Source organism: Peromyscus maniculatus, chromosome 7 (genome assembly GCF_049852395.1).
Source record: "Peromyscus maniculatus bairdii isolate BWxNUB_F1_BW_parent chromosome 7, HU_Pman_BW_mat_3.1, whole genome shotgun sequence".
Classification (NCBI taxonomy): domain Eukaryota; kingdom Metazoa; phylum Chordata; class Mammalia; order Rodentia; family Cricetidae; genus Peromyscus; species Peromyscus maniculatus.
This window is the reverse complement of record NC_134858.1, coordinates 16,841,086-16,862,357: the sequence shown is the minus strand read 5'-3', so window position 1 is coordinate 16,862,357 and position 21,272 is coordinate 16,841,086. Positions and strand designations below refer to the sequence as shown.

Here is a 21,272-nt window from a genome sequence, read left to right as displayed (position 1 = left end):
CACCTGGGAAGGACGCCCTCCAACCTGTGCAGCTGCCTCCAGGCTGTGCAGTGTGCTCAGGTCCCCAGCTTTGTGAGATGTCACCCGCGCTGGGGTGGGCCATGGTGATGCAGCTGTCTTAGAGTTGTTTCTGCTCCTGTGAGTAACCCCTCACCCACACGCCTGTAAGTAACCCCAATAACACTCACTGGCTCACCTAGTTAGACTTTGGTGGTGTCTGTACTTTGGTCTGTCCTGGGCTCCCTATCTGGGGTGAGTAGACATGTGTGTGTTGCATCTCCCAGGGAATGTTTTCACTAAACAACATAATTTCAGGACAGCTGAGGCTACACAATGAGACCCTGTCTCTAAATAAATACATAAATTTGTTAGCCATCAAACTTAGATTATGAAGAACATATTATAGTTTCTTTGTTACCTCATGTGGTCCTGAATGTTAACCACTTCCCTCCTGTTACATTCCACTGGAGACCGGGACAGGAGCCACCAAATGAGACCAGGGTGGGGAAGTAAGGTAAACTGGAGGACAGCCACTTAACCAGGGACGGTGAGTTCAAGAGAACCCGGTGGTTCTTCTAATCCAACACCTCCGTGTAAGCCAGTGTATTATTCTGCATGGGGTTACTGCGACAGATTACCTGGGGCAGGATGACTTTTTTTCAGTGCTAGAGACCAAACTTAGGGCCTTGCTCGTTCAGTGCAAATGCTCTTCCATACAAGAAAGGGGCTCATTCTGGTTCATGGTCAGGGTGAAGGCCAGGGCTCTCCATGGGATGACAGCCTTCTCCTCTTCTTCTTTCTGTTGTTTTTAAAAAGATTCATTTTATTTTATGAGGCTCTGCCTAAGTGTCCGTATGTGTACCTTGTGTGTGCCTGATTTCCAGAGGACGGCATCAGATCCCCTGGATCTGGAGTTACAGATGAACCTGGGTCTTCTCCAAAACCAGAATTGTGTGTGTGTGTGTGTGTGTGTGTGTGTGTATGTGTGTGTGTGTGTGTGTGTGTTTATGCCACAGTGTGTGTAGATGTCAAGGACAATCGGCAGTAATACGTTTTGTCGTTCCGCTGTGTGGGTCCCAGGGTTTAACTCAGGTGGTCTGACTTGGCCGAAGACTCCATACCTGCTGAGCCATCTTGCCAGCCCCTTATTGTTTCATTTTTCTGAGATAGGATCTCACTATGTGGCTAGACTGGGACCCGCCTCACAGTCATCCTTCTTCAGCCTCCCAGGCACGGGGATTGCAGGATGACAGAGATGACAGGGTCCTAGCATGTGGGACTCCGCACCGGAGAGACAGGAATGTGCGCTGCTCCACTGGTTGGTCATCTTCCTCCCCTTTCTTCTCCTTCTTCTCCTCCTCCTCCTCCTCCTCCTTCTTCTTCTTTTTAAATCTTCACGTGGCAGGTGAATCCCAGGAGTTTTAATACAGCTGGGCTTTTGCTTTACAGCTGAGCCATACCTCAGCCCCTCACTGGGGATTCTAGGCAGGGGCTCTACCACTGAGCCACACCCCAGCCCCTCATTGGGGGATTCTAGGCAGGGGCTCTACCACTGAGCCACACCCCAGCCCCTCACTGGGGGATTCTAGGCAGGGGCTCTACCACTGAGCCACACCCCAGCCCCTCACTGGGGGATTCTAGGCAGGGGCTCTACCACTGAGCCACACCCCAGCCCCTCACTGGGGGATTCTAGGCAGGGGCTCTACCACTGAGCCACACCCCAGCCCCTCACTGGGGGATTCTAGGCAGGGGCTCTACCCTGAGCCACCCTCCCATGTTCTCACTGGGAGATTCTAGGCAGTTCTACTGCTGAGATATTTGTTCTGTTTCTCTCTTTTCATAAAGCCACTCAAATTCACTCATGGGAGCTCTACCCTAACATAATCTCTAATTCTAGTCACTACCCGAAGGCCGAGAGACACCTCAGTAGGATTGTCTACTCTTTTGACAAATTCCCAAAAGTTTTAGCAATGAATGCCTGAAAGATTCATTCAAACACATCTGAAACACAGAACTCAAATTTTGATTTTATTAATTATTATTATTATTTTCAGTGTGTAAGAGGGCAGCATGCAGGCACACGCAGTCACAGTGCACATGTGGTCAGTGGATGACTTGCAGGAGTCTTTCTCTCCTTCTATAATCTTGGTTTTGGGAATGGAACTCAGGTCATGAGGCTTGACGTAGTAAGTATGAGGATTGCATGCTTTACGGACTGAGTCACGTTGCTAGCTCAGTTTTTTTCATCTTTAAAGTGGAGTAATAGCCAAAAAAAATGGGGGAGAGCTGGATGGTGGAGGTGCATGTCTTTAATCCCAAAACTTGGGAGGCAGAGGCAGGTGGATCTCTGAGTTTGAGGCCAGCCTGGTCTACAGAGTGAGTTCTAGGACAGGCTCCAAAGCTACACAGAGAAACCCTGTCTTGAAAAACAACAACAACAACAAAAAGTGGGCGGGGAGGCTGGGGGTGCTGGCTCAGGCCTTTAAACCCAGCACTGGGGAGGCAGAGGCCGGTGGAGCTCTGTGAGTTCAAGGCCAGCCTGGTCTACATAGGGAGTTCCAGAACAGCCAGGTTTATGGAGAGAGACCCTGTCTCAAAAATAAAATTAGGGAAAGACAAAAGTAAGGCCCCCTTAGCTGGGCATTCCATACCTGTCATCCTAGCACTTGGGTAGCTGAAGCAGGAGGATTGTGACTTTTAGGCCAACCTGCACTACCTAGGAAGAGCCTGTCTCAAAAAACATAAAACAAGGGGCTGGAGAGATGCTCAGGGGTTAAGGGCACTGGCTGCTCTCTCACAGAGGGCCAGGGTTCGGTTCTCAGTACCAACATGGGGGCTCAAAATCACCTGTAACTCCAGTTCTGGGGAATCCCACACTGTCCTCTGGCCTCTGTGGGCAACAAACACTAACTACATGTGCAGATGTACATGTAGGCAAATATTAATAGTGGACAGGCTAGGGACTTGGCTCAGTGGGTAAGTGCTTGGACCTGTGGGTTCAACACTCAGCTCCCCATAAACAGAGCTTGGTGGGGTACACCTGTCACCCCAGCACTCAGCAGGTGGAGGCAGGAGGATCAGGACTTGAAGGTCATCCTTTGATACCTTGTAACCTACCTCCTAATATTGTTGGTGACCGCTTAATTAGCAGAAGTTTCTGGAAGCTCTTTTTGGTTTCTATTTCTCCTGTCTGAAAGGTCCTCATGGACAGAGTCCTGCTTGCTTCCTTTTCCTTCATTCTGGCCCCTGGAAAAGGCCCAGCTCCTTCTCTGAACTTTTTAAACTACCCGGAAGTTCAGTCTCAAGTCTCTTCCTGATGACCTGTGTGAGACCTTGAGTTACCCACAGGCTATGTGGAAGGTGGGTAAGGTGACTGACTGGAAGAAAGGGCTGTCTTTCCCTGGGGACATCACCTCTGTCTGAAAGTCTCCTGACAGCCAGATATGTCTGCTGCCTTGACATCACCCCCACCTGGGTCTCTAGGGAGATAGTAAATTGCTGAGCCAGCTGAGGCTAGTGTGGTTGGGGGGGGCACTTCCTCCCTGCTACAGGCTCCCGCAGAGGACGGTATTTCCGTTCAAATTGCTCTTTCTCCAAGGACAGCACCCAGGCTATTTTTTTGTCTGTTTGTTTGCATAGCTCTCTCCTCTGGTTAACACCTGGATTCTAGATCCTGTCCTGGCAACACATCTGCATTGGCAGAGGATACACAGGCTCTTGTAGATGGAAACGTGCACAGTTGTTACCTGACCTTCATGCATGCCATAGCACATGCTTGCTAGAGCACACTTGCCCATGTACACACACAAAACAAAAAATAAATAAAATTTAAAGCGAGCTTAACTTTTCTTGTTTTGTTTTGATTATTTTTCATTCTATTTGTTTGCTTGTTTGTTTGTTTTTTTGAGACAATTTTCTCTTTGTAGCCCTGGCTATCCTAGAACATTTTAAGAACATTTTATAGACCAGGCTGGCCTCAGACTCAGATCCATCTGTCTCTGCCTCCTGAGTTCCGGGATTAAAGGCATGCACCACCTCCTGGTTCATATCTCTCTCTCTCTCTCTCTCTCTCTCTCTCTCTCTCTCTCTCTCTCTCTCTCTCTCTCTCTCTCTCTCTCTCTTTAATGTTTATGAATGTTTTGCCCACATGTAAGTCTGTGCACTGCACCATGTGGGTGCTGGGAACTAAACCTGGGTCTATAAGACCAACAAGTTCTTTTAACCCCTGAGCCATCTTTCTGGCCTCCTGTTTTTGTTCTCTTGAGGCAGGGTGTTCTGTAGCCTAGGCTGGCCTGGAATGATTCTTCTGCCCCCATCTCCAGAGCACTGGGATTATATGAGCCTGCACCAAGACTGGCTTTTTCCACATGTGCACGTACACACACACACACACACACACACACACACACACACACACACACACCACGATCTTGCTGTGCATTCCAGGCTGACCTCAAATCCATGATCCTTCTGTCTCTGTCTCCTTGAATGTTGGAGTTTCAGGAGTAATATAACACACTCGGCTTGAAACTAGCTCAGGGCAAGGATTAAAGTCTAGAACCATTGACTCTGACTTTCTTCTCTCAGCTGGGGGATTCTAGGCAGGTGCTCCCCCACTGAGCCATGTCCCTGGCCCCTTACTGGGAGATCCATACTATCAGCTGGGGCTGTCATTGTGCAGACAGCAACCTTGTCACTGAGACCTGAGGAGTGCAGACCCTGTCATAGATGGCTGCCACTATCTCTCAATAGATGCCCTGGTCCTCTGGCTCTCAGTCTTTCCACCCCCTCCCGCAGTGTTCCCAGGATCCCTGGAGGCAGGGATCCTGTTGTAGATGCACGGACCGGGGCTGGGCACCCTGAGGGCAGCTGTTCTCTGCATTTTGACCAGTTGTGGTTTCCTGTGACAGTCTTTGCCTAGGTGTGCGCCATGACTGCCTGGCTGGGTATTCAATTTTTTAAAAAAGTTCATGTGCATGTGAGTGTGTGCTGGTGCCCTCTGAGGTCAGAAGAGGTTCCCTGGGTTCCCTGGAACTAGAGTCACAGGCGGCTGTGATCTTCCTGGTGTAAGTGCTGGGCACTGAACACAGGTCCTCCGCAGGAACAGCATGTGTTCTTAAGCACCGAGCCATCTCTTCAGTTTTAGGATGCTCACTTTGTTAAATGACACTATGTGAACACTGTTACAAGGCCTGGAGGGTTGCTCAATGGTAGAGCACTGACCTAGCATGGGCAAGGGTCCTGGGTTCCTCCCCAGCACTACAAAAAGCTATGAATTAATGATTGTTATTAATCATGATTGCTACAAATTACAACCAGGGGTCTGATAAGTACTTGCTTTTTGTCTTTTGTGGTTTCATAACATTCTTTGTCTTTGTAATTAGATTTTTTTTTACATTCACTTACTTACGTATGTATGTATGTATGTATGTATGTATGTATGTATGTATGTATTATGCATGCTCACACATGAACCGGGGTCAAAGGATGACTTTCAGGCTTTCAGGAGCTGGGCCTTTCCTTTCCTTCCACCACGTGGGGCCTGGGGATCAAACTCGGGTCATCTGGTTCGGTCCCAAGCACCCTTTACCCTCTGAGTCATCTTGTTAGCCCACGTGTGTAAAGTTTGGAGTTGGTATACAGAAGTGGCCACGAAAGGGTCCTCTAGCGTCCTCAGGAGAAGTGGCTCCTTCTCTGCTGGTTTCCCTGTCCCCAGCTTCCGTCCCTTGGTAACAAGCGTGACAAGTGTCTGTTGCATTTTCCCTCGCATGAGTTCACAGGCAAATGTGGGTGTATTTATACATCCCCAGAGCTACCTCAGACGTGGGGAGAAACAGTGCATAGTAGTTTATAACTCCCTTTCCCCAATATAGTCCTGTGCACCAGTTTCACTTCGGTATTTACCGTCTTGTCTGTGAGGATGGAAGCTGGGCCCCGCACGTGCCAAGTACACTCTGCTGAGCTACGCTTCACCTGCCTCCTGACTAAAAACCCAAAAACAAGCTTGATTGATTGATTGTTTTGAAAGATTTTTTAAAATCCTGTGTATAAATGTCTTGCATGCATGCGTTTGTACCATGTGTGTGCAGGGTGTTTGTACCCTGTGTGTGCAGGGTGTTTGTACCATGTGTGTGCAGGCATTTGTACCATGTGTGTGCAGGTGTTTGTACCATGTGTGTGCAGGGTGTTTGTACTGTGTGTGCAGGTGTTTGTACCGTGTGTGTGCAGGGTGTTTGTACTGTGTGTGCAGGTGTTTGTACCGTGTGTGTGTGCAGGGTGTTTGTACCATGTGTGTGCAGGTGTTTGTACCATGTGTGTGCAGGGCGTTTGTACCATGTGTGTGCAGGCGTTTGTACTGTGTGTGCAGGTGTTTGTACCGTGTGTGTGCAGGGTGTTTGTACCATGTGTGTGCAGGTGTTTGTACCATGTGTGTGCAGGTGTCCCTGCAGGCCAGAAGAGGGCATCAGCTCCCTTGGAACTGGAGTTGTAGGCAGTTGTGAGCTGCCATGTGGATGCTGGGAATTGAACCCAGGTCCTCTGGAGAGCAGCCAGTGCCCTGCTGAGCCATCCCTCCAGCCTCTCTCTCCCTCCCTCCCTCTCTCTCTCCCTCTTTCTCTCTCTCCCTAGTGTGTGTGGAGGTCAGAGAACAACTTGGAGGAGAGGTTCTCTTCTTCTACCATGTGGGGCCTGGGGCTAGAACTCAGGTTGTCAAGACTGGCAGCCAGTGCCTCTTCTCTTTCAGTCATCAAGGCAGCCCTATTTATTTTTTTGAGACAGGGACTGATGGTGCCTGGCTGGCTTCTAGTAGGTTTGTAGCCTAGGATGAACTCCTGACCTTCTTCTCTGCTTCCTGAGTGCCGGGGTGACAGGGAGCCAAGTCCAGCTTCAGATTCTTTCTACCAAAGTTTGGGAGTGGAACTCCCTGTTCCCTTGGATTTATTGCTTTACCTTGCCTGGGTCCCAGGCTGCCTTCGATTCTTTAGTTTCATTTGTTGCTAGAACATAACATGCATGCACTTGTCAGCAGAGCCAACGGGCACAAAGGATTGCTATAACGCAGGCAGAGTCGCCTGCCTCCCCTCCCAGTTCCAGCCTATCAGTTCCTCTTCCAGGAAGCTGAATACTTTCTTTTTCCGGTGCAGTTGTGGACTCTTCCCATTTACACTGCATTGCAGGTCTGTGGGGATACGGGGTACCGTGCTGTTCACTGATCTGCCTCTAGCCTTTAGTTTCTGAAGCACTGGAGTGTACAGATGGAAAATGCACAGATTCTTTCACTTGTGCAAGTGGTCCCTCTTTATTTTATTTCATTTTATCTTATTTTCCATGCTGGGGACATAATCCAGGGCTTTGTGCATCACAGGCAGGGTCCCTGTGAGCCACACATCCAGCCCCTCAACTGGGGGATTCTAGTCTGTTGTTCTACCATTTCTGGTATCCTATTAAAAGGCTTAATCTATCTGACAAATCAGAAACCCTAGAACTTGCTGTGTAATAGAAGATGACCTTGGACTCCCGATCCTCTGCCTCTACCTCCTGAAGTGCTGGGATTACAGGCTTGCATACAGGTCACCACTTATTATTTAGTTTTTGTGGAAATAGAGATGGAACACAGGGCCCTGTGTATGAGAGGCAAGTGCTGTAACCCTGAGCCACATGCCTCCATAAATGGCTGTTGTTGTTGGATTTGTTTGCTTGTTTGTTTGGGGTTGTTTTTTGACTTTTTGGTGTTTTGAGACAAGGTTTTTCTGTGTAACAGCCCTGGCTGTCCTGGAACTTGCTTTGTATACCAGGCTGGCCTCAAACTCACAGAGATCCACCTGCCTCTGCTTCCTGAGTGCTGGGGATTAAAGGCATGTGCCACCATGACTGGCAACAAATGTTCTGATGCAGTTATGACACACAGTATTATACAAGTCAGGAGGGGAACTATTCTTTGCTTTTCTGGAGCTTATGTTTGGGTGGGCAATTTGCCCTCTTGTTTTGTTGCGTTTGCATTTTTTTTTTTGTTTTTAATTACCTGTAATTGTATACGTGCACGGGTGGGCATGTGCATGTGAGTGCAGGTGTCCATGAGGCTGGAGGTATTAGATCCCCTGGGGTTGGAGTCAGAGGAGGTTGTCAGGTCTCTGGGTGCTCACTGAGCCATCTCTAGGGCACCTTTAAATTTTATTAATTTTAATTTTATTATTTGTGTGTGTGGGGGGGGGTGTGCAGGTGCCACAGCAGGCCTTGGAAGTCAGAGGACAACTTGCAGGAATTGGTTATCACTTTCCACTATGTGGGTCCCAGACATCAAACTCAGATTTTCAGGCCTGTTGCCAAGTAAGAGCTTTTACCTGCTGACAGCTCAGCAGCCTGTTATTGGTTTAAAATTGCATTTATTATTGCTGCGCATGCACCGGTGCGTGAATGCAGGTGCAGCAGTACCATGATGTCCTGTGGAGGTGAGAGGCCAGCTCTGCTTCCAGGGACTGAACTCAGGCCAGGCTTCCAGGCCAGGCTTTCCCCTGCCTAGTGAGCTATACTGCTGATCTGATGTTACTCTTAATTTTGGAATTTTTTCAGTCGGAGTTGTTTGGAGGGAAGGAGACTACAGGATCGTGTAGTCAAGGCTGGCCTTGAACTCCCGAACAAACCTGCTTTTACTTCCCACGTGCTGGGATTAGAGGCCCAAGCCGCCATGCCCTGCGTATGCAGTGCTGAGGACGGAACCCGGGGCTTTGTGCATGTTAGGCCAGCACTCTACCGCCTGAATCCACATCCCAGCATGTGGATTTCCAGAAACATCCCACTTGTCCAGGCTGGCTAAGGCATCTTGGAAGAGCTTGAACTTCCCGATCCTCCTGCCTCCCAGGTCCCAGGTGCTGGGATAACAAGCGTTATGTGCCGCCATACCCAACTGGCGTTTGGGGTTCTTACCAAGCTAATGAACAGTTCTGTTTTGGGGGCTGGGTGGGGCACCAAGTAGGAATTCGTTTCTTGTAGGAACACATAGTAGGTGCTCAATCCTGAACTGCCAAGTCCCCCGCGTAGTAGGGTAGCAGGTAAGCACGATTTCCTCCATTTTCAGGTCCCAGGCATGAGCCTGGGGCAAAGCCTTGAGTGTCTTCCTTATGGAACACAGTTGTTTCAGGTCTAGGCCACCTGGCTTAAAAGAGCTGTGACGTCACGCGGCCGTGACGTCATGCGACGGCGGTTCTCACGGGTGGGGGCTGGGAGGGGCAGAGCGGGAGGGGGTGCGGACAAAGGGGCCCTGCACTTCCCCAGCGCAAGCCCTGGCTGACTGGCGGGCCACATCTGGAATTCATTGCAAGTCGCCGCCGGAAAGAGGAGGAGAGGAGGGCGGGGCGAGCAGGGAGTGGGGGCCGGAGGCGGCGGCTCTGCCCGCCTCCCTCTTGTCCTGGGTCCCCAACTCCAGGACGTAGACCGAGCCCAGCCAGCAGCCTCCAAACCCAGCCACTGGCTGTCCCGAGGCGCAGACGCCAAGGCCGCTCAGGCCAGGGCAGGGACCCCGGCCGGCCTAGCCAGGTGAGCGCGCGGGGCAAAGCGGAGGTTCCGATCGGGGTGGACCGCGGGGATCCGAGCTGGGGGGCCCAGCCCGGGGTCAGGCGCTCATACAGCGTAGCACGCGCTGCTCCAGGCTCCGCTGCACCGAGGGGACCGATCACGCACCGTGCGCCCGTGTCCACCACTCCAGGCAGCTTCCCACCTACTCAGTGGCGCACCCCCAGACAGAGCTCCCCGCCTTCCTCGGGGCAGGAAGTTAGTGCTGTGGAGAAAGGCGGAATCCGACTGCTTTGGGTTGGCGACTTTGCAAGACAGGATGGGGTTCTTAGGAAGCAGGGTTTGGGGCAGTGGGATTGTTGGGGAGAGGTACAGCATCCCTTCTTCTCTATCTCCGCCTTGGGCCAGGACCAAAGGTGCTGCACACGAGCGAGCGGCGGACGCTCGGAGCTCATGGGCGGGGTCCCCAGGGAAGGCCATCACCCCACCGCCTGTGAGGCTAGTTTTTTGCCTCAGTTTCCCTGAGTTGCTCCTCTCCTCCGCTCTCCATTTCGGGAGAGTTGTTTTGTTTGAGAAGGAGAGGAACAATACTGCATAGTCCAGGCGGCTTCTCTTCCTATCCTAGCCCGCGGATGGGATGTAGGGGTGAAGGAAGAAGGCACGCGTGGCGTGGAGTCCACATTGTTGCGGGCTACACAGCGTTGGGACCTCGCCCCCTTCTTTGGCACTGGTTGACTCACCCGGGGATTTCCACCTCCCCTCCCCACCCCCGTCTCTATCCTTGTTAGATGCCCAAGGCGACACTCTCTGAGCCCATGGTCCCCTGTGGCGGGACGTGGGAGCTTCACTGCAGGGGGCGGGGAATGCAGCAGCTGCTGCTTGGGTCTTCCCCTCTCCCCAGTGCCCAGAGAATCTAGGTGTGGGGGCCCTCTGATGGGGTGCAGAGGTGTCGCCTCCCCCCTGTTGCCTGGGGCGGGGAGGGGGGCATCCTGCGCCGTGTCAGGGTCTTGGGAGAGAGATGGCGCCGCCCCAGCACCAGAGAGTGTGGATACCGCGCATTCCTCGGCCTGATAAGGAGCCGGCGAGTGCTGCCTGGGCCGGGCGGGTCTTACCGTCGTCGCCATGGAGACGCGCCTGGCTTCACCTAGTGGTTGAGTTGGGGTGCTGCTAGGGGACTAAGATGTCCCCAAGCTCCTCATAGGAGCCCTCCAACTTCGCGCCCTCATTTATTTTTGTGCCTGCCTCCTTCACATCAGGCGCGAGAGGCTGAGCATGAACTTGATAGCTGGCCTCATGGGGTACTGTGGAAAATAAGATCATTTTCTGATGATAAAGCCAGATGCTCTGATAAAAAAGGATCCGGAGGTGGGTTGGGCTGAGCATGATGCCCCATGCCTTTAATCCCAGCACTCTGAAGACGAGGCAGGAGGATCCTTGCGAGTTCAAGGCCAGCCTGATCTACATAGTGACTTCCTGATCAGTCTGGGATACACCATAAGACCCTGTCTCAAAAAACAAAAAGAGTCTAAGATAGTTCCTGAAGACCTAGAAAGTGGCAGTCAAATGAAATCCAAAGATGAGATAGTCTGCCGGAAAAAGTGTTTGTGTGTGTGTGTGGGGGGGGGGGGATGTCTGTAAGATTTACCCGCAAAAACTGCGGGAAGGCCCTGAGGTTGCGGAGATTTAAATGGTCCTTGGGAGGCTAGTGAGGCTTCTCCCTGGGGGCAGGAGGTAGCCCCTGGAGCCCTAGGGAGCCCTAGAATGTGGGAGTGAGGAGTGGTTCAGTCAGTTCTACCTCCAGGCTTGGTGGGCAGCAGCAGTGTGGGAGGCGCCACAGCCACACTGCAGCCAAAAGAAAAGGTGAGTGCCGACCGGCGTGGCCAGCTGCTGGGGAGGGTCGTGGCCAGCTGCTGGGGAGGGTCGGGTAAGCTGCTGGGGAGGGTCGGGTAAGCTGCTGGGGAGGGTCGGGTAAGCTGCTGGGGAGGGTCGGGTAAGCTGCTGGGGAGGGTCGGGTAAGCTGCTGGGGAGGGTCGGGTAAGCTGGGACTGGCAGAGAGGAGCAGGGCCACGAAGCCACCAAGCCTTCCTCTCCCCTAATCTTTAGCCAAGCAGTCATGTCCGGATATCTGTCTTCCCTCTCCAGAGCCTTTCACTTGTCTTCTTCTTGTGTGTTCTGCATCCTGGGAACCCAGAACTTCAAAATGATGCTGTGCCCGAGTTACACAGAGCTCGCCTTCTTAATTTTATTTATTTATAAACAGAGTCTCTCTATGTAGCCCTGGCTGTCCTGAAACTTACTCTGTATATCATGCTGCCCTCAAATTCACGGAGATCCACTTCTCTCTTTTTCCCAAACCCTGGGATTAAAAGTGTGCACTGCCACAGCGGGCTTTTTAATGTATTTACATTTTAAAGTTTACATTTATTTATGTTGTGGGTGTATCTGTATGGGCATGTGTGCTTCATGGCATGAGTGTGCAGGCCAGAAGATAACTTTTGGGAGACAGTCCTCTCTCCCACTATGTGGGTCCCGGGGCTGGATCAAGTCCTCAAGCTTGGTGACAAGTGCCTTTAGCCAATGAGCCATCTCAACACCTCCCAGCCTCCCCTTTAATTCCAGCTTCAGTCAGGGTCTCCTTATTCCACCCAAGCTAACCTTCAGCTCATGTAGCCCAGGCTGGTCTTAAATTCTCCATCTTCTTCCCTTAGCTTCCTATGTAGCTGGGATTATATGCATGAACCACCTGGTCAGGCTCATTTTTCAGTTCAGAGTCTAGTGGCAATTTCTTTCTCCTGTCCCTGAGAAGCAGTCCTGACCGCTATGGTGGAGGGGGACAGGAGACCAGACTCAGTCTTGGAGTCTGGACAAAGGCAGGAGGCCAGGCCAACCTCTATCCGCCTGGAGAGTGACTCTTCCTCCAAGGCTCCAGCCCTTGGGCCCAGCTTCCTCTTTCTGGGAGTCCTAAAACCGCTTAAGCTCTTTGGTTAGAAAGGTTCTAGAAGGGATGATGAGACCCGGGAGAGAGCCTGGACCCCGGCTTCCCCTCCTCACTAGGACAGTGTGTGGGTCTGGGTCTGCACGTGTACAGAGTCTTAGCCTCTCCACAGCTGTGAGTATAGCGCTCACTGTCTTCCGCCCCCGGGAAGACAGACTTTCTGGTCAGTCCCTGGGGTGCTCGGGCGGGGCTGGTCACATTTATTTCTGCAGGAAACGGCCGTAATTCTTTCTCTTCTACACCGCCAGACTGGAGAAGGGGTGGTGGCCATCCTTGGGAGTCTCAGAGGGGGACTAGGGGACACACCCTGGGCTTCTTGCCTACTAGGCTTGCAGTGTGTGTGTGGGGGGGGCCGGGGGGTGATTCTCAGTGATGAACCCCGAGAGAGGCCCAGATGATCAGGCCAGTCCGTAGGCGTCTGAGGGAGAGTGACCCAGCGGTCAGGCTGTGGTTCAAACAGCCCCACAGGGACAACCACACAGCTCCTGAAGAGCAGAGCTCCAGCAGCTTTCAAAAGGGAACCACTGTAAGATTCTTCGCAGAGCGCCCCCCCCAGCTGGACCAATCGGATGCTGAGGATGCACCCTGGGGCATTGAAAACGAGCCAATCAGGCTCCGGGCTGCTTCGGCCTGAAGACCTGGTTTGGGGAAAAAAAAAAAAAAAAGCAGTGTGGCCTGGGCCAAGCTGGCCTGAGACCGGCTGCGACGAGCTGAGGGCATTGGGGCGCCCCGGGCTCTGTCCAGGCAGGGGAAACAAGGGGCCTCTGTGTGAGGATCTGGGTGGGGCAGCTGTCCCCAGGACACGTACAAGCTCTTCTCTGTTCCCAAAGTAGGACGGATGTCCCCTCGCCTAGGGGGTGGGGAGCAGCTGTGTCTGTAAACCCCCTCAAAGGCCAGGGTGTCCCACCGAGGGGGCATCCGGGAAAGGAGATGGCTGGGCGACCCCGGAAGACCCCATCATTCTCAGAGCTCACTAGGAACCGGCTCTACCAGCCACCTTCTGGAACGGTGCTCTTTCTGGTAAACACGTGGCCTTTGTCAGGCCTCTTTCCAAGCCCAGGCTTGGAAGAGTTCTTAGCATGTGGCCCCTCCCTGTTACCAAGGACGGGAGCATTCTCTGTACATTGCGCCAGCCCCTCCTCGATTCCCCTGGCCCACTCTAGCTGGCCATGGTGTGCTCAGCATCTCATGTTCTCTGCCCACACAGGTCCCCTCCCCTATCCCTTCCCGGGCTCAGCTCAGTTTTCCTTGCAAAGGAGGGGTGGGTGACTCAGACTTTCATGGAAACAAATTTCTAACCCCCCTCCCGGCCCCTCTGCACGGGCTGCTCCGGGGGGCCCCTTCACAGCTCACATGACTTCAACAGCTGCCTCGTCTTCTTAGCCAGGACCTCCAAGACCGGGTCCCTGGCGACCCTCCTCATTCTCCCCGTTCCCACCCCCAGACTTGCCCTCACCGGATGTGACAGGGGCTCTGCCATGTTTCTTCCAAGGGCTTGACACATCTGGATTGCATCCTGGCGCTGGAGGGGGTGCCAGCGCCCTGCCCACCCCCCTGAGACCTAGTGTCCTTGGGTAGTGTGAGATGGTGGGGATGGGAACCGGCTGTTGGAGTGGTTTTTTGTTTTTTGTTTTTTTTGGGGCTAAGTCAGCATCCTTTTCTAGACTATCGAGCGGATGGAGGCAGCCCCAAAGCTTGTGTGTTGGGAAAGAGGGCACTGAAGACGTTAGCGAATACTTGTTGGATGTTTGCTGTGCTCGCTGTATGTGTTGTGTGTGTAGGTACGTGTGCATGTGTGTGCACACAGGCAGGGCATAGGATGAGTTCACCTATTGCGTCTCAGATTACATCCTACCCTGTTTTGCTTTTTTTTTTGAGACAGGATCTCTCATTGGCCTGAAACTCTCCAGGCAGATTAGGCTGAAGGACCAGGGGCCGGGGTCCTCCTGCTGCCTGTCCAGTGCTGGGGTTACAAGTCTGAGCCGGCACTCTCCTGGAACGGTGGATGCAGGGGATTGGACGCAGAGCCTCATTCTTGCAAGGCAAACACTCTGCCTACTGAGCCATCCAGTAGCCTTTGAGCTTCCAGGAGAATCCTCCTGTCTCAAATCCCGCATGCTGCTGGCTTTATTTAATGTGGCGATCAAGCTCGGGTCTTCACGAGGGGAAGGAAAGCACTTTACCCACCAAACTGTCTCCCCAGCGCCTGCGCGGCTTTTCCCTGCCTTTCTCCTCTCCCTTCTTGCCTTTTCTTTGTAAAGTTTATTATGTTTAGCCAGGCAGTGGTGGCTCACGCCTTTAATCCCAGCACTTGGGAGATCTCTGTGAGTTCAAGGCCAGCCTGGTCTACAAAGCGAGTCCTAGGACAGCCAGGACTGTTACACAGAAAAACCCTGTTTTAAAAAACAAAAAAAAAAAAAAAAAAAGTTTATTATGTTTACTATTGGGGGGGGGCATGAATGAGTGTGGGCACACCCATGCCACAAGCACCCAAGATGGGGGTCAGAGGATAATTTTTGGGAGTCAGTTCTCTTCAACCATGGCTTTGTGGAATCCAACTCACGGTGTCAGGCTTGCTCAGCATTTTACCCATTCAGCCCTCCCCCATGTCCTCACTGTCCTTCGTCTATCCTTGCTCTTGGCCAGGCTGGTCGTGAACTCTTAGGCTTGTGAAGTCTTGGGCTCAGTAAGCTCTTGGGCTCAAGCTGTCCTCCCACCTCAGCCCGTGGGGTGCTGTGATTACAGGTGCACATCACCACCCATCCCTTATGAAGGGATCTTTTTGGTACCCATCGTAAAGATGGATATGTGGAGGCCAAGAGGCTGAGCCTTCAGCAGCTCAGTCTCTGAGTATCAGAGTTTGTCGTCTGGAACAGACGAACTCTGTCCTGCCACCAAGGTCTATGTCCTTCAAGATAGTGCGGCTCTGGGAGGCTTGGACCTCAGGCCGTCCTGATGTCTCCCCAAGTCCTTATCTTTGGGTGTGCCCGTGGCCTCAAGGCTTAGGCCCAGCCTGGAATCAGGCAGTGGGTGGTAATGACCAGGGGTTGGTGCTGTTGGCAGTAAGAATCTCGCTGACCCAGGTCAGCAGGTGGCATGAAGCCTGAGGCCTGTGTGTAGGACAGAAGCAAGCGACAAGCTGTCCAAGCTGTACCTCAGGCTTGTTCCATGGAAGGCAGGTGAGGTTTCTAGAAGTCCCGAGAATCTTCTGTCTGTTCCTTTTTGTTTTGTTTTGGTTTTTTTTTTTTGAGACAGGGTTTCTCTGTGTAGCGTTGTACCTTTCCTGGTACTCACTCTGTAGCCCAGGCTGGCCTCGAACTCACAGAGATCTGCCTGGCTCTGCCTCCCAAGTGCTGGGATTAAAGTTTTTTTTTTCTTCTTCTTGAGATAGGGTCTTGTAATACAGCCCAGGCTGGCTGGAACATGTAGCAATCCTGCCTCCGCCTCCTGAGCGCACCACTATGCCTGACTTTTTAAACAGTTTTTAAAAGGTAAATTTAAAATAAATTTTTATTATTTAAATAAAAAATTACATAATTTCCCCCCTTCCTATTCATCCCTCCAACCCTTCCCTTGCATCCACCCCCTTCTCTCTCAAATTCATGGCCTCTATTTCTTCAATTGCCTCTCTCTATACATTCCTAAATATATAAACACAACTTGTTCAGTCCATATAATGTTACTTATATGAATATGTCTTGAGGCCATAGGTGTTGGCGCACACCTTTAATCTCAGCACTCGGGAGGCAGAGGCAAACGCATCTCTGAGTTCGAGGCCAACCTGGTCCAGGACAGCCAGGGCTACACAGAGAAACCCTGTCTCAAAAAAAGAAAAAAGGAAAATAATAAATATGATTTCAGGACTGACTACTTGGTATTGGTCTTTTTTCTTTTAGGTAGGGTTTTGTTGTGTATCCCTTGCTGGCTGTCCTGGAACTCACCATGTAGACCAGGCTGGCCTCAAACTCACAGAGATCCAACTGCCTCTGCCTCCTGAGTGCTGAGCTTAAAGGTGCAACCAACCCTGCTTGTTGTGGGGGTTGTTGTTGAGATAGATCTTGTGTAGCCCAGGCTGTCTTCCCCAACTTGCTTCATTATGTAGCCAAAGATGACCATGACCTCAGTCCTCCTGCCTATCCTTCCTAAGCGATAGAATTACTGATGTGAACCACCATGTCTTGTTTATGCCCTACTGGGGATGGAACCCTGGCTTTCATTCATGTTAGGCAAGTCTCTACCAAGTGAGCTACAAACCTAGCCCTCTGTTTTTTGTTTCTGAGACAGAATCTCACTATGTAGACCTTGCATGGTATAGCACACCTTTGATCCCAGCACTTGGGAGACAGAGGCAGGTAGAGCTCTGTGAGTTCCAGGCCAGCCTGGTCTACACAGAGAAATCCTGTCTCCAAAAAAACCAAAAAAAAAAAAAAAAAAAAAAAAGAAGAGAGAGAAAGAAAAAAAAAAGAAAGAAAAGAAAGAGTGAACTTCTCTAGGCATCCTGTCTGTCACAGGAGGGAGGGGAGAGTAATGAATATAGCTTCCCTGAGATCACTCTGAGGACTCAGCTAGACCCTGAACCTCTTTAGTCCAAGCTCAGAGTCCTTGCAAAAGCCACAGTTCTGACCTGCTGTCCCTTTTCTGTTCCTCTTATGTGCAGTTCTCATCCCCATGGCCCCAGCCGGCCACTGAGCCCCACCATGGGTGGCTTATACTCAGAGTACCTCAATCCTGAGAAGGTTCTGGAACACTACAACTACACCAAGGAGACGCTGGACATGCAGGAGACACCCTCCCGCAAGGTGGCCTCCGCCTTCATCATCATCCTATGCTGTGCCATCGTGGTGGAGAACCTTCTGGTGCTAATCGCCGTGGCAAGGAACAGCAAGTTCCACTCAGCGATGTACCTGTTCCTCGGCAACCTGGCAGCCTCCGACCTGCTGGCCGGGGTGGCCTTCGTGGCCAACACCTTGCTCTCGGGGCCCGTCACTCTGTCCCTGACTCCTTTGCAGTGGTTTGCCCGAGAGGGTTCGGCCTTCATCACTCTCTCTGCCTCGGTCTTCAGCCTCCTGGCTATCGCCATCGAGAGACACGTGGCCATCGCCAAGGTCAAGCTTTACGGCAGCGACAAGAGCTGCCGGATGCTGATGCTCATTGGGGCCTCTTGGCTCCTGTCGCTGGTCCTGGGTGGCTTGCCCATCCTGGGCTGGAACTGTCTGGACAATCTGGAGGCCTGCTCCACGGTCCTGCCCCTCTACGCCAAGCACTACGTGCTCTGCGTGGTCACCATCTTTTCCGTCATCTTATTGGCTATCGTGGCACTGTATGTCCGAATCTACTTTGTAGTCCGGTCCAGCCATGCCGATATCGCCGGTTCCCAGACACTGGCCCTGCTCAAGACAGTCACCATCGTACTGGGTGTTTTCATCATCTGCTGGCTCCCAGCTTTTAGCATCCTTCTCTTAGACTCGACCTGTCCCGTCCGGGCCTGTCCTGTCCTCTACAAAGCTCATTATTTCTTCGCCTTTGCCACCCTCAACTCGCTGCTCAACCCTGTCATCTACACGTGGTGTAGCCGGGACCTTCGGAGGGAGGTGCTGAGGCCCGTGCAGTGCTGGCGGCGGGGGAAGGGAGTGGCCGGTCGCAGAGGTGGGACCCCAGGGCACCGGCTCCTGCCCCTCCGCAGCTCCAGCTCGCTGGAGAGGGGCTTGCACATGCCTACATCACCCACCTTTCTGGAGGGCAACACAGTGGTCTGAAGGGAAGGGGGGAACTGACAGGTAACCAAGCCACGGAGAGCTCTGTGGGGAGAGACCGGGTGACCTCATGTGTCCCTCAGCGCCACAGGCCTCGTGGAACTGACCACAGCTCACAGGTCAGGTGGCCAGCGGAGGCACTGACCTAACCGATTGCAGTACCGTGACTGCGGGGACTGTTAAGGGTGAAGGGGGGCAGCAAGCTGGAGCTTAGGGGTAGAGCATTTGCCCCTTGGTACAGAGGGTATCAGCATCCTGTCCTACCTTTGGTCCGCCTGGCCCACTTCCTGCCTCCTCCTTTAAGACAGGGCCTCTCTATGTTGCCCTGGCTGGCCTAGAACTGCTGTGCAGACCAGGCTGGCTGGGAACTCACAGAGGTCACCTGCCTCTGCCTTCTGAGTGCTGGGATTTTAAAGCCATGTACCACTATACCTAGCTCCTGCCGCCTTCCATAGACAACCGTAGGCCTCTTCTTGTGGAGACACTGTCCCCAGGGGACCCAAGGCCTCCTCCCTGTCCATCTGAGGCCCAAATCCACAGCTTCCTCAATTTCATTAACTCAGTTACTTCTTCCTTTGCCTTTCGTGTTCCGGGAAAGGAAACCACTGTGGGGCGGGGAGGAGGAGCCTGGAAATCCTAGTCTCCATCCTCAGACCTCGTTGGCTACTCGCTCTATTGGAGAGTGCAGAGGGATCAGCTGAGGGCTGGGAAATCAGTGAGACACAGATGCTAAGGAGACTTTGCTCTTCCTCGGGAAAAACCCTAGGGGAGGCATTGGTCATTCCTGGAACTCCTGCCCCCACATCCAGCCTCCCTCCCCACCTTCGTCCTACCCCAGGGACCAGGTCCCCTAAGGCAGGGCAGCCTTGAACCCAGTGTGGCCACTTGCCAATTGTCTTTGTTGTTTTTAAAAATTGTGACAGGGTCTCATGTAGCCCAGGCTGGCCTCCAACTCACTATGTAGCCAAGGCTGGCTTTGGACTTCTGATCCTCCCGCCTCTACTTCCCGAGTGCTGGTATCACGGGGTATACCGCCAACAGCTGTCTTGCGAGTTATCATGAGTAACATAGTCAACAAAGACGTGAGGTGGACAAGGACATCCTGGTATTCATGGGAACCTTCAAAGTCTTGAAGGACTTTGCTAAATCCTGTGGAGAAATAGAAAGTCCAATGCGGTACAAACTGTATTTATATATGTCTGTGTGCCAGTGTGTGGGCGCTGTCTGACCTCTCATGTTCACATCCATGTTGAAACTGCCAGAGAGAGACAGGGGTGTGTGTGGGGCCTGCCATGTGCAGGCCCCTTGGGAATTGCTGGTTCATCTCTTCCACACATAGAAACCTCTGCCTCAAAGAAGTCTGTGAAAGCAAAGGCTGAGGAAGGGGAAATTTGGGATGCAGGAGCCAGTTGGGAGTGTGTCTCCCCTCATATAGCTTCCCAGGTATCCCCTTTGTGCTGGAGACCCAGATCTGGGCCAATAAACAGTTCGATTTCTCTTGCTGCTGGCAGTCATGGGTTTTGTGTATGTGTGTGTTGGGATTATAGGCCGCCATTTCTTCCTATTAGTGTCCTTGGCCTGGGAGATGGGGTAAGGGAGATTATCACCCGCCAAGGCGCCCCAACCTTCTTTATTTCTCTGTTTCATGCCCCGTCCCCAACCCTCAGCTCTGCCTGAGCTAGAATTGCTGAATATTGCACACAGTGGCTTCTGGGGACACAGGGCCAACCTTAGCCTTTTCCCTGGGGGCTGTTGGGAGGTTGACTTGCTCCTCAGAGTGACTCATTAGGCCCAGGGCCTCCATGTTTTCCTTCAAAGGTACACCTTAGCAGGTGAGGTGGGCTGTTCTCTATTCCAAGTCTGCAGTCTGGGAATTGGAGAGGCGGTTTCAGAAGGTCAGACAAGCCCGGCCGTTCTTACCGGCAGCCACCACTTTCCTTATTTATTTATTTATTTATTTATTTTATTTTATTTTATTTTATTTTTTTGGTTTTTCAAGACAGAGTTTCTTTGTGTAACAGCTCTGACTGTCCTCTAGAACTTGCTTTGCAGACCAGGCTGGCCTCCAACTCACAGAGATCCACCTGCCTCTGCACCCCGAGTGCTGGGATAAAGGTATGTGCCACCATTACCCGGCTCAACACTTTCTTTTATAAGGTTTATTATAATTTAAAGTGTGTGTGTGTGTGTGTGTGTGTGTGTGTGTGTGTGTGTGTGTGTGAAGATTATGGGAATAAGCATGTGCATGTAATACCTAAATAGGCCAGGGAAATTGGATCCTCTGGTGCTAGAATTGCAGGTGGTTGTAATCGGCCTGTTGTGGGTGCTGGGAACAGAACACAGGTCCTCTAGAAGAGCAGCAAGTGCTCTTAACCTTGGAAGCATCTCTCCAGCCCCTTTTCATTCCTCCTTCCTCCCCTGCTACTGGGGATGTCAAGCCTGTTGGTCAAGCAGTCTACCGCTATCATGTGATATGTAGATAGATGATAGATAGAGATAAATTTTTTTTGGAGATAGGGTCTTTATGTAGCTCAGGCTGGCCTCAAATTCACTAGGTAATAGCTGAGGATAATCTTGAAATTATGATCCTCTTGCCTCCACCTCCCGAGCTGGAGTTACACCACAAACCGGGTTATGCTCTGCTGAGGATGGAACCAGGGCTCCAGCATGCTAGGCTTTGCTCTGTCAGCCGAGCCCCACCCCAGCCTCAATAGGCTAGTTCTTTGTGCTTTTCTTTTGTTTCCCCAAATGGCCTCAAGGGATGATCTTTCCTCCACTGCCAGAGGCAAGGGTCTCTCGGAGCCTGATCTAGGGCTGAGGTGACAATCAGCAGCTGACACTCCTGAGTATGTGTCTCCAGACCCACGTGGTAGGAAGAGCCAGGTGGCTCAGAAGCTGCCTGGAACCCCGCCTGGGGAGAAGAGGGAGACAGTGTGGGGGTGGAGGACCAAGCTGGCTAATCCAGGACCAAGCTGGCTAATCCAGACCGGCGACTGGTGAGCTCCGGGTTGTGACAG

General features: G+C 52.1%; 1 protein-coding gene across 3 annotated transcripts; it reads left to right on the top strand.

Moving 5' to 3' along the window:
* Positions 1-19,757, top strand: S1pr2 (sphingosine-1-phosphate receptor 2). Of its 3 annotated transcripts, none has more exons than XM_076575770.1 (2): positions 1-164; positions 17,160-19,757. In XM_076575770.1, the coding sequence occupies exon 2, from the start codon at positions 17,200-17,202 to the stop codon at positions 18,256-18,258; it is 1,059 nt and encodes a 352-aa protein (XP_076431885.1). In that variant the 5' UTR covers positions 1-164; positions 17,160-17,199; the 3' UTR covers positions 18,259-19,757. The 3 variants fall into 3 exon arrangements, with proteins under 3 accessions (XP_076431885.1, XP_015861050.1, XP_076431886.1); XM_016005564.3 differs by lacking the exon at positions 1-164 and adding an exon at positions 9,227-9,531; XM_076575771.1 differs by lacking the exon at positions 1-164 and adding an exon at positions 11,149-11,367.
* Positions 19,758-21,272: the final 1,515 nt, after the last annotated feature.